Consider the following 16,297-nt stretch of genomic DNA (forward strand, 5'->3'; position numbering starts at 1 on the left):
TTCCTTGCGTGTCGCATCTTTGTAGATTGTAAGCCTGGGGTCAGGGACTGCCTTGTTTTACTGGTTATATGTAAGCTGCCCTGGGAGCCTTTCTTTAGCTGGGTTGCAGGATTAAAAAAAAACACCTTAAGGGCACAATCCTATGCCTGTTTAGACAGAAACAAGTCCTACAACACCCAGCATGCTCCAGCCAGCATGGCTGCCTGGGGCATGCTGCGAGTTGTAGGACTTGTTTCTGTCTAAACAGGCATAGGATTGTGCCCTAAATGAAGGGATGAATAAATAATCTGCTTGCCCTTATAACAGTTTAAGGAAGAAGTGGCAGGAAGAGGAGGAATAGAGGAGAGGGGGGGTAGTTCTGGCTGGGTCCTCGGCGGGAGGAACTATGGGTAGCTGCAGAAGAGTGGCTCATGGGGAGGCAGAGGAAGAGAGGGGCTGTACTGCAGGGGTAGGTAACTTGGTGTCCTCCAGGGGTTGGATCCTATCTAAGCTGAACTTCCCGGCCCCCTCATTCCTACCACAGCCCTTCCAGTCCATGGAGGCTGCTAGCTCAGATTTCAGCGGGGTTGAGAGATTCCATTCTGGGTTTCAGTCAGAACTCTTAAAGGAGCTCTCCAATGTGCTGGATGCTATCCCCACAAAATGGGTTCAGCACCTTGGATAGCTCCTTTGAAGTTCTGGCTGGTTCTGCCTAAAACCCAGAATGGAAACACAACCCACCAAAATCAGAGCCACCAGCCTCCACTGCCTCCAGCAGTCCCCTGAAAATGCTACACAGAGTCCAGAGACCTCACTGTATAGGGTGAGCTGTAGTGTCAGGAGATGGGGGGGATCTCCCTAGGCAGCTGGGTGGGTGACAATACAAAGGGCCTTCTCAGTGGTGGCACCCCACTTCTAGAACAAACTCTCAAAAGACATTCGCCTAGCACCTATGTCATCTTTTCAGCACCCAGCGAAGACATGTTCTCTCCCAGACATTTTAGGGACCAAGTGCTAGGTGATTATAGCTTTTTTATCAGTTCCCTCTGCTGTTTTCCTTGATCTTGTATTGTATCCTTTCAAATACCTGCACTGTATATTTATAGTTTGAACTGGGTTGCAAAATGACATTTTCATTTTTGAACTGTTATAATCCGCACAGAGAACATGACATATTGGAGGGATTAGAAAGGTAGTAAATAAATATATTTTAAAAATTGGGGAGAGTGAACGTGCATGAGCAGAGTACAAAAACCGACTGGGCTGTTCCTTCACCACTGACAGTGGAACAGGATTCTCTGCAACACCTGAAGGAGCAGCTAGCTTAGGGGCACAGGGCAGGCCACTTGGCACTTCGAAGGGCTTTTGGCGGATAGTCGTCAAGGCACATAGGAAGTGGAAACGGTCCATCTGACATGCTCATCCTAAAAACCTACCAGGTGGTTCCCCTCGGAGTTCGCGGAGAAAAATAAATTCTAACTAAAGATCTAACTTAACTAACTGCACTTATTGAGACATTCAAATTGTTACATCTTTTACCTTTACCAAACTTCCTTAAATGCAGTGTTCTCAGTGTAAACATTGACTGGGTTACTTTGAACTGTAAGCATCTCTTAACCCTTCACGATTTGTTTGCAGGCTGTATGATACTGGCATAGCATTGTACTTTGGCCTGCAGATGTTTATAAAGGTGTACAGAGACTTTTTGGTGTTCATATTTGACTTTGCTCCAATTTGCAATTAACTGCTTCCTTAATTATACTTGACATTTCTTTGAAATTAAAAATAAATGTTCATAGTCAATTTTTTTAAAAAGCTGTATGGACATAAATAAACTGCTGACTGAATTATAGCAAAAACTGTTGTTATTTGTGGAATCTATATGTCAGGGGTTTTCTATGAAGTGTGTTTCATGAGAATCGGTCAACTGGAGAAGCAATAGAAAAGGGATAATCAACTAACTCCCGACTTTGAATTATATATTTCCCCAGTTGATCAGGCTGTGAAAATCATGGGTTGAAGCACATTCCGCACTCCAGACATTTATAAACTTTTTCTGCTGTGTGTATCCTTTGATGGGAGGCGAGACCTGATCTCTGAGTAAAGCTCTTTCCGTCCTCAAAACATCTAAATGGTTTCTTTCCTGTGTGAAGTCTCTGCTGTATGGTAAGGGTTGAGCTCAACCCAAAAATCTCTCCACAATCCAGGCATTTATACAGTCTCTGCCCCGTGTGTGTTTTCTGATGTGTAGTAAGGAACGATTAGGTGGTAAAGCTTACATGGCTTCTCTCCAGTGGGATGGTTTGGTGTTTAATGAGCCTATACTTCTTAAGGAAGCTTTTTCCACATTTTAGGCACTGATAAGGTTTCTTCCTTGTGTGGATTGTTCAATGGGAAGTCAGTTGCACATTCCACATGAAGCTCTCCCCACGCTCCAAGCATTTAAATGGTTTCTCCCCTGTGTGGGTTCTTTGGTGCTCAGTAAAGTTCCCCTTCCAACTGAAGCTCCTTCCACACTCCAGACACTTAAATGGTTTTGCTCCTGTGTGGATGCTTTGGTGCTGAATGAAGTTTCCCCTCTGAGAGAAGCTCCTTTCACATTCAGGGCATTCAAATGGTTTCTCCCCTTTGTGGATGATTTCGTGTTTCAAAAGGTTTGTCCTGTGACAGAAGCTCTTTCTGCACTCGGAGCACTGAAACGGTTTCTCCCCTGTGTGTTTTCCAATGATAATTTAGGCTCAATTTATAACTGAAGCTTTTCCCACATGCTGGGTACTTCCTTTCCGTTGGCTATTTTTCCTTGGACTGAGACTTCGCCATCTCGATAAGCAGAAGAGGCCTCTTTTTGCTTCTGTTTTCCTCCCCTGCTCCTTCTCTGGTGTCCTCCGTTTGGTGGTCCCTAGGACAGTTTATCAAATTCCCAAATGTGCCCACAGACCCAAAATAGTTGCCCACCCCCCGTTTCATCCATCCATATTTCCAGATATTAATGCATAAAAACAATTAGAGTATTATGAGTAAAACAAGGGTACATTAAGATATGTAAAAAAAATCAAACATAATATATAATACAACTCTTCATAAAATAACGAATTAAATGCTAAACATACATAGCCTAACAACCAAATTTACATTATAAACTAGGAGCTCCAACACAGCACCTATGAAGCTCAACCCTCCCTGTCCCCTTCAAAATAATTGTTTAAAAAACCTTGGAAAATGATACCAATAGTCTTCTTTCTCTCCCTTTCTAGCCTCTAGCCTTGCTCTTTCTCCCTGCTTTGCCTGGAGAGTCCCCATTCCCTCCCAGCCTCCAGCCTATTTCTCTCCCCATCTCTGTACTTTGCTGTTTCTCCCCCTCTCCCAGCCTCTAGTCTCACTATTTCTCTCTGCCTCCCCTCCTTCACACACATTTGACTAGCCAGGACCCCCGGCAGCCATTACGTGACTAGTCACATCCTCCGTAGAAGCCATTTTGTGGTGGTGCCCACAGCAGTTTCTGAAATTATAACAGGGTTTGGGGGCCCTGTTATAAACACCATCCATGCCATTTATTTCCCAATAACTGTTACTGTCAGCCACTGATTTACTGTGATCTCATCTTGATTGCCACAGCAAAATATTTGGCCGCTTGTTCTGTTTCACCCTTACTTATGCCTAGAGATGTGAAGGCCTGGAAAAAAAACAGAAAAATTAGGAAAAATATTTTTTTTCCATTTTTTTTCCAAGGAAAGTTTTTATTTTTTGAAAAATTGAACAGCTCTGGATTATGAAATATTTAGGCTAGCCTATTGCGTGAAAAACCGCAGACGCCATTTGTGACTGAAAGGCCCTTTGTTTAAGCTAATTGCAGCTATTTACGGCTGCATTTAGCTTAATCCAAGAGCTTTACAGCCGCAGATGGCGTAGCGAACGCCATCTCTGTCCAGAATTAGACCTCACTCAGCCAGCGATACGGTACAACAAAGGCAGCCAGCCGTATCATGAGTGATACGGAGCCAGTGGCTGGTTCCTTGGGATCAGCGCGAAGCAGAGCCAGCAGAAGAGGATTCCGGGGGGAGGGGTGGATCGCCTCCACCCCAGGTGGACTCCCCACCAGGACGGAAGGTAGGGAATCCACCCATCCCTAGTCCTACTGGCCATCTGCTATTTCCTGTATCAGAGCCAGGGTGCCTATATACCCCACTTGCGGGGAACAAGGGCGGGAGGGTGCTGTCGCACTCATGATCCTGCTTGTGGGTTTCTCACAGGCAACTGGTCGCCACCGTATGAACAGAATGAATGGACTAGATGGACCCTTCGTCTGATCCAGCACGGCTCTTCTTATGCTCTCAAGGTGCCACGTGATTCTTTGTTGCCATTGCCAAAGATTTAAGTTGGCTCTGGTTCTCCATACAGGCATCCTTTAAATGCATTCTAAAATGTGAAGTGAGAACTGTAGTCTGGCTGAAGTGCATTCCGCACGCCAGACCGTTCTATACTTTTCCTGCTGTGTGTGTCCTTTGATGGGAGGTGAGACCTGACCTCTGAGTAAAGCTCTTTCCGCATTCCAAACATCTAAATGGTTTCTCTACTGTGTGAAGTCTCTCATGTACGGTAAGGTGTGAGCTCTGCCTGAAACTCTTTCCACATTCCAGGCATTTATATGATCTCTTCCCTGTGTGTGTTTTCTGATGCCTGGAAAGGCACAATTGAGCAGTAAAGCTTTTGCCACAGTCTGAGCACTTATATGGCTTCTCACCGGTGTGGTTGTTTTGGTGTCTAATGAGCCTTTGCTTCCTACAGAAGCTCTGTCCGCACTCCAGGCACTCATAAGGTTTCTTCCCTGTGTGGATCGTTTGATGGGAAGTAAGCTGCTCTTTCCACATGAAGCTCTCCCCACACGCTAAGCATTTAAATGGTTTCTCCCCTGTGTGGGTTCTTTGGTGCTCAGTAAGGTGTTCCCTCCGACGGAAGCTTTTTCCGCACTCCAAACACTTAAATGGTTTTGCTTCTGTGTGGATGCTTTGGTGTTTAATGAAGTTTCCCCTCTGATAGAAGCTCTTTTCACATTCAGGGCACTGAAACAGTTTCTCCCCTGTGTGAGTTCTTTGGTGGCCAGTGAGTGTTCCCCTCTGACTGAAGCTCTTCCCACACTCCAGACATTTAAATGGTTTCTCCCCTTTGTGGGTGCTTTGGTGGTCCATAAGTTTCCCCCTCAAACTGAAGCTCTTTCCGCACTCCAAACACTGATAAGGGTTCTTGCCTCCATGGGTTGTTAGATGGGAAGTAAGTTGCCCATGCCACGTGAAGCTCTTCCCACACTCCAAGCATTTAAATGGTTTCTCCCCTGTGTGGGTTCTTTGATGGTCCATAAGAGTTCCCTTCTGGCTGAAGCTTTTTCCACACTCCAGACATTTAAATGGTTTCACTCCTGTGTGGATTGTTTGGTGGTTAATGAGACTTGCCCTCTGACAGAAGCTCTTTTCACACTCAGGGCATTTAAATGGTTTCTCCCTTCTGTGGATTACTTGGTGTTTCACAAGGTTTGTCCTCTCACAGAAGCTCTTTCCACACTCAGAGCACTGAAACGGTTTCTCCCCTGTGTGAGTTTTCCAATGATAATTTAGGCTTGATTTATAACGGAACATTTTCCCACACGCTGGACACTTATGCCCTTCCGTTCCTTTGGCTATTTTTCCATGGACTGAGACTTTGCCAACTCGATGAGCAGAAGACACTTCTTGTTGCTTCCATTTTCCTCCCCTTCTCCTTCTCTGGTGTCCTCCATTTTTACATCTGGCTCCTTCCAGTAACCCACTGGGTGGTTTTTTCTCCCTCTTGCTCACCCATCCATCACCTATTGGAATGAAGAGATAGGAAAAGAGTAAGGGCCCAAGAAAAAGATAAGAGCCTCAAATGAGGAAACGGAGACCCTGGAGATCTGCCTTCAACCAAAGTAAACGATACTGATATCTACATATTAAAATTTGAGCATGCAATGGGAGCTTGGAGATCATTTAGTCCAATCCCTGATCATTGCAGGATCTGCAAAGCAGGATGCAGCTAACACAGCCCTGACAGATGACCGTCCAGCCTCGGCTTAAATACCTCCAACACAGTGGGGTGGTGGCTCCGATTTTGGTGGGGCTGTGCTTCCATTCTGGGTTCCAGTTAGAACCAGCCAGAACTCTAAAGCAGCTATCCAAGATGCTGGCAACTATCCCCAAAATAGGTTCAGCACCCTAGATACCTCCTTTAGAGTTCTGCATGGTTCTGAATGAAACCCAGAATGGATGCACAGCCCCACCGAAATCGGAGTCCCCAGCCTCCACTGCTCCAAACCCAAAGTGTTTATTCAGTGCAAGGAAACCCAATCTGGTGCTTCTGGAAACCAATGCACCCCCAGTCACCTTCCTTGGCACCCACCAAGGAGCCATGGTCCTCCCACATTTTAAAAGAATTCCCACCTGAGATTGCTGTAAAACAGGTTTCTGTGGGTGCTGAAAATTGTGGGTTCAGAGGAGCTGTTTAGTGTGCTGGGGCTCAGCCCCCAGCTCCACCTTGTACCCAGTCTTTTGGGCAGGTTACTTGTCCCTGGCCACACCTCCTACGACAGCCATTTTGTGGTGGTGCCCAGGCCAGTTGATCAAATTCCCAAATGCGCCCATGGACCCAAAATAATGACCCACCCCCAATTTAGTCCATTGGTCTTTCCAGATTTTAGAACAAAACAACACTTATTACAGCAAAATAGTAAAACAAGGATAAATTAGGACATGTACAAGAAACTGAACAGAATATAGAATACAACTATTCATAAAAAGATGAATTAAATGCTAAACAGACATACATAGTTAACATAACATCAGCAACCATATTTAGATTATGAACCAGGGGTCCCCAAACCAGTGCCCACAAAGCTCTCCCCTCCCTGCCCTTTCTAAATAATTGTTTAAAAAAAAACTTTGGAGAATGTTAGGGCAGTCTTCTTTCTCTCTCTTTCTAGCTTGGTTCTTTTTCTCCCCTCTACCCATTTGCCTTGCTGCTTCTCACTCACCCCCAGCCCATTATTTCTATCCACCACCACCTCACTTTTGACTAGCCAGGCCCCCAGAGCAGCTATTAGGTGACTAGCCACACAATCTATGGGAGCCATTTTGTAGTGGTGCTGACAACAGTTTCTCAAATTCCCAAATATGCCCACGGGTCCAAAAAGGTTGGGGACCCCTGTTATAAGCAGTATCCATGCCCTTTATATCCCAATAACTGTTACTGCCAGCCATTAATTCACTGTGACCTCATCGCAATTGCCACAGAAAATATTTGGCTGCTTGTTCTGTTCAACCATTACTTATGCCTGCCAGCACATTAGAAGTACCTTCAGTGAAGGAGAACGCCCCCCTCCTGAGACAGTCGATTCCACTCTCAAACAGCCCTTTCCATTATGCATTTTCTTTAAATGACTTGAAATGTTAAACACTTTAAAAGCGACTTCTTGGCCGTGATACAAAACAGGGAAGAGAGGTGCCATATTGGAGTCACCAAGCCAGGAGGCAGCCCCTGAGCCACCCAGAAGCTAAAGGTTTCGCCACCCAAGACAGAGGCCCACAGAATCGAGCAGAAGAAGAGGATGCTGGGTACTGATAAATAATTGGCAACTTCTGGAAAAATACGGAGCTATACCCAGAGATGCCACGATCGCCCAGTTCTCCTCCATGACTGCTCTGTGCAGGGCCCTTCGGTCCGGATCCAAAAGAGCCCACTCCTCCTCGGTGAAATACACAGACACCTCCTCAAAGGTTACCCGGCCCTGAAATGAGAAGAAGAAGAGTGAATGTGATGTTTCTTCCCCTTCTAAGCAAAATCAAACAGGGTGTTAAGGCAAGGAGTTTGCAGGTTCAGCTGCAGAACGGAAACCTTTCTGAGTGGCAGTGACAGCTTTCCTAGTGGGCAGAAGCAAAAGGAGCAGGGCAGATCCTTTCAGGCTCAGAGAGACATGAAAGAGTCAGAGACACTCAGGGATGGATCCAGATTGAAGCTGGATCAACTACGCTGGTGTAAGCGAACTTCCCTGCCCCCTCCTTCCCACAGCAGCCCCTCCAGCCCCCTCAAAACACTACACAGAGAGTCAGGAGACCCTTCTGAATGGGGGGAGCTGTCATGATAGGGGGAGAGGAGGGATCCCCCAAAACAGGGCACAGACTTTCCGTGAGTGGAGCTTTTCCTGTCATGGAGGGCAGATCCTGGATCCAGCCCCATCAATGTGTCCTGCCAAGCCCCCCAGGACGTCTTCCCTACCTGGCCTGGGTCCACAGCAGCTCTTTCTACTCTGCCGCAAAGAGGAGATGACCCAGAACGTATCGCCAGCTTTGCTTCACTGCCTATGAGGGAGACAAAAGCATCTGGAACACAGTAATAATAATTATTAACATCTATAACCCACTTTTTTTCATCTTGCAAGAAACCCAAGGGGACTTACATGGTCCTCCTCCTTCACTGGGCACAAATCGAGCTATACATTTAGACATCTAAAGACTTAAGTGTTTTGAAACTAAAATATTTTCCCATTTTGGGAGAGGCTGGGGACACGCATAGGAAGTGGCTGTATCTGGAGTTAGACCACGGGGCCATGCAGCACAGTATTGTCGACACCAGGGGAGGAGAAGCTCAGGCCCTGGAACTCCTCAGATGGCCCAGCCCCTTTTCCAGTTGGTTTCCCTGCTATTACTATTCCTGCCCACCCTTCTAAAACTGTCAAATATCTCTCCTAAGGCTCAGTTACTGGGAGTAAGAGCTTGAAGTCTGAATATGCTGGTATTCTTGCTATTTTGCCTCTGCACTATTTTGTCTTCAGCCCTGCCCACCACCAGAATGGAACTCCTGACAGCTTCTCCGAAATTGAATCCTTACGGATTCTTTCCCAGCCCTTCCTGGACATGCTGGGGACTGATGCTGGGGCCTTACCGCTGAGCTACAGCCCTTTCTGAAACACCATAGACAAGTTCAGAGAAAAAGAGAAGCAGCCCACAGGTTTCTGGCCTGTTCTAAGCAGGGGGGCCAAGCCCAGACATATACATTAGTCTTACCCAGGGAGGTGGCCCCTCTGCCAGCCTCCGGCACAATCCATCTGGATGGCTCTCTCTGTGGAGTGGCCAACAGAGCCTTCTCGGCCACAGGGAAATCAGTGGCCTTTTGCACCAACGGCCCCTGGACCTGAAACAGCAACAAGGATCCCAGGCAGGGAGTGGGAAGAAGGATTAGAAGAGGGGGACATGCAAAGGACTGGGGAGTGAGGGGATGAAAGGTGTTGAGCCATCCCCTTCCTAAAAGGCGGCAAGAGAAATTGGAGGGTTCTTTGGGGACCAACTTTCACAACCTGGTACTCTCTCGTTGTCTTGGACTACAACTCCCAGTATGCCCCAGCCAGACATGTCAGCTGGGGCATGCTGGGAGTTGTAGTATGAGACATCTGGACAGCATCAGGTTGGGGGGGGCTGTTTTAGGATGTCCTCGCTCACACCCCCAGCCATCTGAAGCCACCAGGATGAAACTCTCTCACCTGGTGCGTTTCCTGCCTCGTCTCATCTGCCTGGCTCAGGAGGAAACCTTCTGCCAGGGCCACCGCCTGGGAGCTGGTCTCCGCTCCACACTCTCTCACCCAGCTCCCTATCTCCAGTGGAAGGATGGTCAGGAACTGTTCCAGGATCACCAGGTCCAGGATCTGAGTTTTGGTGTGTCGCTCTGGCTTCAGCCACCAGCGGCAAAGATTGTGAAGTCGGCTGCAGACCTCTCGGGGCCCCTCAGCCTCCTGGTAGTAAAACTGCCTGAAATGCTGGTGCTGTATGTCTGAGCTGAAGGGGTCTTCACCCAGCATCTTCTGTACAGCTGCTTCCTGGAATTCTCTGCTGCTCCCAACCTGGATGGTACAGGGGGCTTTTCTTGCCTCTGGGCCACCCGAATTTTGATTTTCTGTCTCCAATTTGTTGTCCAAGGGAGCCTCCATCAGGGCTGACAGATGATGTTCAGCTTTTGCCAAACGGTTCAAGGCAGGAACTGCTGTAACTGCTGGGGCTACGAAGTCTTGCAAAGCCAACACGTCAAGGCAAAGAGGAGAAAACGGTCGATTCCTTCGAATCACAGGGTCTCTTCCCTGTAGGAAAGGAGTCAAACACTCAAAGAGGAGCCAGAAACTGGGGAAAGGTTCCTTCACCTATGCAACTCAGAATTAAGTTTTAATTTATTGAAAATAAAACTGCCAAGGTCATACTCCTCTTATACAAATCCATGGCGCAACCACTTACAAACACTTACAATACTGCGTACGGTTCTCGTCACTGCACCCAAGAAAGAATATTGTAGAGTTACAGAAAAAAGCAACTAAAATGATCAAGGGCATGGAGTAACTTACCTTCGAGGGAAGTTACAACAGCTGGGACTGTTTAGTGTAGCCAACAGGCAAGTGAGGGGAGACATGATAGAGGTGTACAGAATTATGCATGGTGTGGAGAAAATGGATAGGGAGACATTTTTCTCCCTCTCTCATAATACTAGAACCTGGGGTCATGCCACAAAGCTGACTGGTGGGAGATTCAAGACAGATAAAAGTACTTCTTCACACAGCGCATAGTTAAACTATGGAATTTACTACCACAGGATGTAGTGATGGCCACCAATTTGGAAGGCTTTAAAAGGGGGTTGGCAAATTCCTGGGGGAAAAGGCTATCAATGGCTACTAGTCCTGAGGGCTATTTGGTACCCCCAGTACCAGAGGCAGTAAGCTTATGTACACCAGTTGCTGGGGAACACAGGTGGGAAGGTGCTGCTTGTGTTCTCCTTGTGGGTTTCCCAGACCCTGATGCTGGGAAAGACTGAAGGCAAAAGGAGAAGGGGACAGCAGAGGATGAGATGGCTAGACAGCATCACCGATGCAATGAATATGGACTTGAGCACGCTCCGGGAGAGAGCGCAGGACAGGAAGGCCTGGCGTGCTGTGGTCCATGGGGTCACGAAGAGCCGGACACGACTGAACAACAACAAGAGTTTACCCTTCCCTAATGTCTGTAGCAGCAGTATTTTATCCACCTGCTCTTTACTACTGCACTCTAACAAGTCTCCGCCCTGCCTACGAGGCGCAGGGGCGACATCTCCCACAGCTTTTTTAATCCTCTCCTCTATTTCGACAGGGGTCACATCTCCTACTTCCTCCTGAGTTAGAGGCTTGAGGGGCAAACCTACGCCTGTTTAGACAGAAAAAAGTCCTTCCACTCCCAGCATCCCCCAGCCAGCACGGCTGATCGGCGCATCCTGGGCGTCGTAGGACTTCTTTCTGTCTAAACATGCATCGCACTGCGCCCTTGACTGCCAGATTGTTCCCCCTCTGCAGGAGAGACGGAGCCTCCCGCTTGCCTCTCCCCCCCCCCGCCCCAGTCTTCCCTATGTCCCTCGGTGCTTTCCGCTGCCTCAGGCACACAGAGGGCCTCCCAGCTTCCCTTCAAGCTTCTTCACCCCCGCTGCAGCAGGTCTTCCCGGAAAGAGGAGGCAGGGCCGGAAGCGGCGCCCCAAGCCGCCGTCTTCTACTCCCCCCCTCGCCCTTCTAGGAGGCCGCACTCTCTGGCTTCGACCCCGCGAACGCCGCCCCTGCCGGCTTGCCCGCCCGGCAAGAGTGCGGCCGGGGACGCGGTTCGAAGTGGCCCGCCCCCAAACTGCTGCCCTCCGGATGTGCTGGAATGCAATTCCCGGCATCCCCAGCCAGCAGCTAGAAGTGGCGGGGAAAGGAAGGGCAGAACTCACACAGCGCAGAGTTAAACTATGGAATTTGCTGCGACGGGTTGTGGTGAAGGCCACCTATTTGGATGGCTTTAAAACAGGATGGGACAAATTCCCGGAGGAGGAGGCGATCGATGGCTACCAGTCCTGATGGCTATGTGCTCCCTCCAGTACCAGAAGTAGTGGGCCTATGTACACCAGTTGCTGGGGATCACGGGCAGGAGGGTGCTGCTGCACTTGTGGGTTTCCAGTGAGCAGCTGGTCGGCCACCGTGTTGACAGAATGCTGGACTAGATGGACCCTTGGTCTGATCCAGCAGGGCGCTTCCTGTGTGCGTATGCCTTCCCCAACCTGGTGCCCTCCAGGTTTGTCAGACTCCAATTCCCATCACCCCCAGCAGCACAGCACTGGGGTTAGAAGAGGCCACCTTCCCCAACAGGGCACCTTCCAAATGGGTTGGACTACAACCCCCAACATTCCCAGCCAGGAAAGCAATGGTGTTCAAAGCAACCCTTTCCCAATCTTCTGCCTTCCAGATGTGCTGGACTGCAGTTCCCATCATCCCCAGACAGCATGGTGATGGGGTAGGAAGCGATTGCCTTCCCCAACCTAATGCCCTCCAGATATATCAGACTACAATTCCCATCATTCCCAGCCAGCATGGCCATTTAGGAGTCACAGTCTAACACATCTGGAGCGCACCAGGGTGGGCTCTGAACTCTGCATTCAGTTGGATATATCTTCCCTTTTCGCCCTTGCTTTTCACCTCCCTTCTTTCCTCAGCTACTTGTAAAGCCTCATCAGACAGCCACTTGCGTGGTGGAACCCTGCCACCTCAATGCCTTGGGTTGATTTGCGAGCAATGGCGGGAATGTCAGTCTTTGCCAGGAAATGAAGATAGCAGCAGTCACTGAAAGAAGACACCGTATTCTTATTTGTTGTTCAAGTCGTTCAGTCGTGTCCGACTCTTCGTGACCCCATGGACCATAGCATGCCAGGCCTTCCTGTCCTGCGCTCTCTCCCGGAGCGTGCTCAAGTCCATATTCATTGCATCAGCGATGCTATCTAGCCATCTCATTCTCTGCCGTCCCCTTCTCCTTTTGCCTTCAGTCTTTCCCAGCATCACGGTCTTTTCCAGAGAGTTTTCTCTTCACATTAGGTGGCCAAAATATTTGAGCTTCAGCTTCAGTATCTGTCCTTCCAATGAGCACTCAGGGTTGATTTCCTTTAGGATGGACTGATTTGACCTCCTTGCAGTCCAGGGGACTCGTAAGAGTCTTCTCCAGCACCACAGTTCGAAAGCATCGATTCTTCGGCGCTCAGCCTTCCTTATAGTCCAGCTCTCACAGCCATTCATTACTACTGGGAAAACCATAGCTTTGATTAGACGGACCTTTGTTGGCAAGGTGATGTCTGCTTCTTACTATGCTGTCTAGGTTTGCCATAGCTTTCCTCCCAAGGAGCAAGCGTCTTTTAATTTCATGGCTACAGTCACCGTCTGTGGTGATCTTGGAGCCCAAGAAAATAAAATCTGTCACTGCTTCCATTTCTTCCCCTTCCATATGCCAGGAAGTGATGGGGCCGGATGCCATGATCTTAGTTTTTTTAATGTTGAGTTTCAAACCAGCTTTTGCACTCTCCTCTTTCACCCTCAACAAGAGGCTCTTTAGATCCTCTTCGCTTTCTGGCATTAGGGTGGTATCATCTGCGTATCTGAGGTTGTTGATAATTCTCCTGGCAATCTTAATTCCGAGCTGTGATTCATCCAACCCGGCGTTTCTCATGATGTACTCTGCATATAAGTTAAATAAGCAGGGCGACAATATGCAGCCTTGTCGTACTCCTTTCCCAATTTTGAACCAATTGGTTGTTCCATGTCTGGTTCTTACTGTTGCTTCTTGACCCTCGTACAGGTTTCTCAGGAGACAGGTAAGGTGGTCTGGTACTCCCATCACTTTAAGAATTTGCCACAGGTTGTTGTGATCCACACAATCAAAGGCTTTAGCGTAGTCAATGAAGCAGAAATAGACGTTTTTCTGGAATTCTCTTGCTTTCTCCATGATCCAGCGAACGTTGGCGATTTGATCTCTCATTCCTCTGCCTCTTCGAAACCCAGCTTGTACTTCCAATAGTTCTTGGTTCGCATACTGCTGAAGCCTAGCTTGTAGGATTTTGAGCATAACTTTGCTGGCATGTGAAATGAGCGCACTATACTATTTATTATTAAAATTACACAGAGACAGAGAAAAACTCACAGGCAGATATAAATAGGTAAATACAGCCCCCCACATACATTCTGACAAGCACAGCTATCAGTTAAAAACAAAAGAAAGAGGTGCATCCTCTGGGATTTTGCGCAGGCATTTTCTCTATTAACCAAGAGACATAAACAGTGCAGCTGCAATTACCGTATCTTGTGCAAATTACAGCTGTAATTAGTGGATTTTATGCCATTTGCAGCTGTAAAGCACTTATGTGTAAATTGTGGCCATGGGGCTCATTTATACTTTTGTACTGGGGAAACTGATGAAGCGCTGATCAGTCCAATTGTCCGGTTCCTCCCCTTACCCCTGGAAGAAATCCTTTATACTTTGTACATGCTCAGAAGCCTCAGCATGGAAGCCTCAGTGTTGCGAGTTGTTTATCATTCATCATGTCCCATCCCTGAATGATTGTTGTCAATAGCCCCCAAGGTCTCTTCCAATGGCCATAAAGTGTTCCTTTTGTTAGATTACTTTAAGCTCTGTGATGTTTGATACCCAATTGCTGCCCCTTCATGGATCACTGCCTTGTTGTGGCGAAGGGGCTTGCATAACTCAGTGAAGCCATAAGCTATGCCGTGCAGGGCCACCCAAGACGGACAGGTCATGGCAGAGAGTTCTGACAAAATGTGGTCCACTGGAGAAGGAAATGGCAACCCACTCCAGTATTCTTGCCAAGAAAACCCCATGGAACATATCACAAGGCTAAAAGAGATGATGCCGGAAGATGAGCCCCTCAGGTCGGAAGGTGTCCAATATACTACTGGGGAAGAGCAGAGGGTATTTCCAAGTAGCGCCAGAAAGAGTGAAGCGGCTGGGCCAAAGCCGAAAGGACACTCAGCTGTGGATGTGTCTGGTGGTGAAAAGAAAGTCCGATGCTGTAAAGAACAATATTGTTTAGGAACCTGGAATGTAAGATCAATGAATCGAGGTAAGCTGGAGGTGGTCAAACATGAGATGGCAAGACTGAACATCAACATCTTGGGAATCAGCGAACTCAAATGGACAGGCATGGGCGAATTTAACTCAGGTGACCATCATATCTACTACTGTGGGCAAGAATCCCTTAGAAGAAATGGAGTAGCACTCATAGTCAACAAAAGGGTGGGAAAAGCAGTACTGGGGTACAATCTCAAAAACGACAGAATGATCTCAGTACGAATACAAGGCAAACCATTCAACATCACAGTAATTCAAGTCTATGCTCCAACCACTGATGCCGAAGAAGCTGAGGTTGATCAGTTTTATGAAGACCTACAACACCTTCTAGAACTAACACCAAAAAAAGATGTCCTCTTCATCATAGGCGATTGGAATGCTAAAGTAGGAAGTCAAGAAATCACTGGGATAACAGGCAGGCATGGCCTTGGTGTACAAAATGAAGCAGGACAAAAGCTAATAGAGTTTTGCCAAGAGAACACGCTGATCATAGCAAACATTCTTTTCCAACAGCACAAGAGGCGACTCTACACATGGACATCACCAGATGGTCAATATCGAAATGAGACTGATTATGTCCTTTGCAGCCAAAGATGGAGAAGCTCTATACAGTCAGTAAAAACAAGACCTGGAGCTGACTGTGGCTCAGATCATGAGCTTCTTATCGCAAAATTTCGGCTGAAATTGAAGAACGTAGGGAAAACCACTAAACCATTCAGGTATGACCTAAATCATATCCCTTATGAATATACAGTGGAGGTGAGGAATAGATTTCAGGGATTAGACCTAATAGACAGAGTGCCTGAGGAACTATGGACGGAGGTCCGTAACATTGTTCAGGAGGCAGCAACTCAATCCATCCCAAAGAAAAAGAAATGCAAGAAAGCCAAGTGGCTGTCTGATGAGGCTTTACAAGTAGCTGAGGAAAGAAGGGAAGCGAAAAGCAAGGGACAAAGGGGAAGATATATCCAACTGAACGCAGAGTTCCAGAGAATAGCAAGGAGAGACAAGAAGGCCTTCTTAAATGAACAATGCAAAGAAATCGAGGAAAACAACAGAATGGGAAAGACTAGAGATCTCTTCAAGAAAATTGGAGATCTCAAGGGAACGTTTTGTGCAAAGACGGGCATGATAAAGGACAAAGAAGGCAGGGACCTAAAAGAAGCAGATGAGATTAAGAAGAGGTGGCAAGAATACACAGAAGAACTATACAGGAAAGATCTTAATGTCCCTGATAGCCATGAGAGTGCGGTCACTGAACTTAAGCCAGACATCCTCGAGAGTGAAGTCAAGTGGGCCTTAGGAAGCATCACTAACAACAAAGCTAGCAGAGATGACAGTATTCCAGCTGAGCTATTTAAAATCCTAAA

At 47.5% G+C, this 16,297-nt stretch overlaps 1 protein-coding gene across 1 annotated transcript in view; it reads right to left on the bottom strand.

Annotated features, from left to right (window-relative positions):
* Positions 1–208: 208 nt before the first annotated feature.
* The window catches only part of LOC146356204 (uncharacterized), a 39,544-nt gene continuing 23,455 nt past the window's right edge, over positions 209–16,297 (bottom strand). The window contains 6 exon segments of the mRNA XM_084830039.1: positions 209–5,818; positions 7,645–7,771; positions 8,260–8,363; positions 9,048–9,174; positions 9,620–10,111; positions 11,044–11,198. Of these exon segments, the coding sequence (XP_084686165.1) occupies positions 4,455–5,818; positions 7,645–7,771; positions 8,260–8,363; positions 9,048–9,174; positions 9,620–10,111; positions 11,044–11,198 (2,369 nt within the window). The 3' untranslated portion in view covers positions 209–4,454.

Source organism: Heloderma suspectum, chromosome 2, assembly GCF_057233095.1.
Source record: "Heloderma suspectum isolate Gila_16-S chromosome 2, 16-S_ref, whole genome shotgun sequence".
In the NCBI taxonomy this organism is placed as follows: Eukaryota; Metazoa; Chordata; class Lepidosauria; order Squamata; family Helodermatidae; genus Heloderma; species Heloderma suspectum.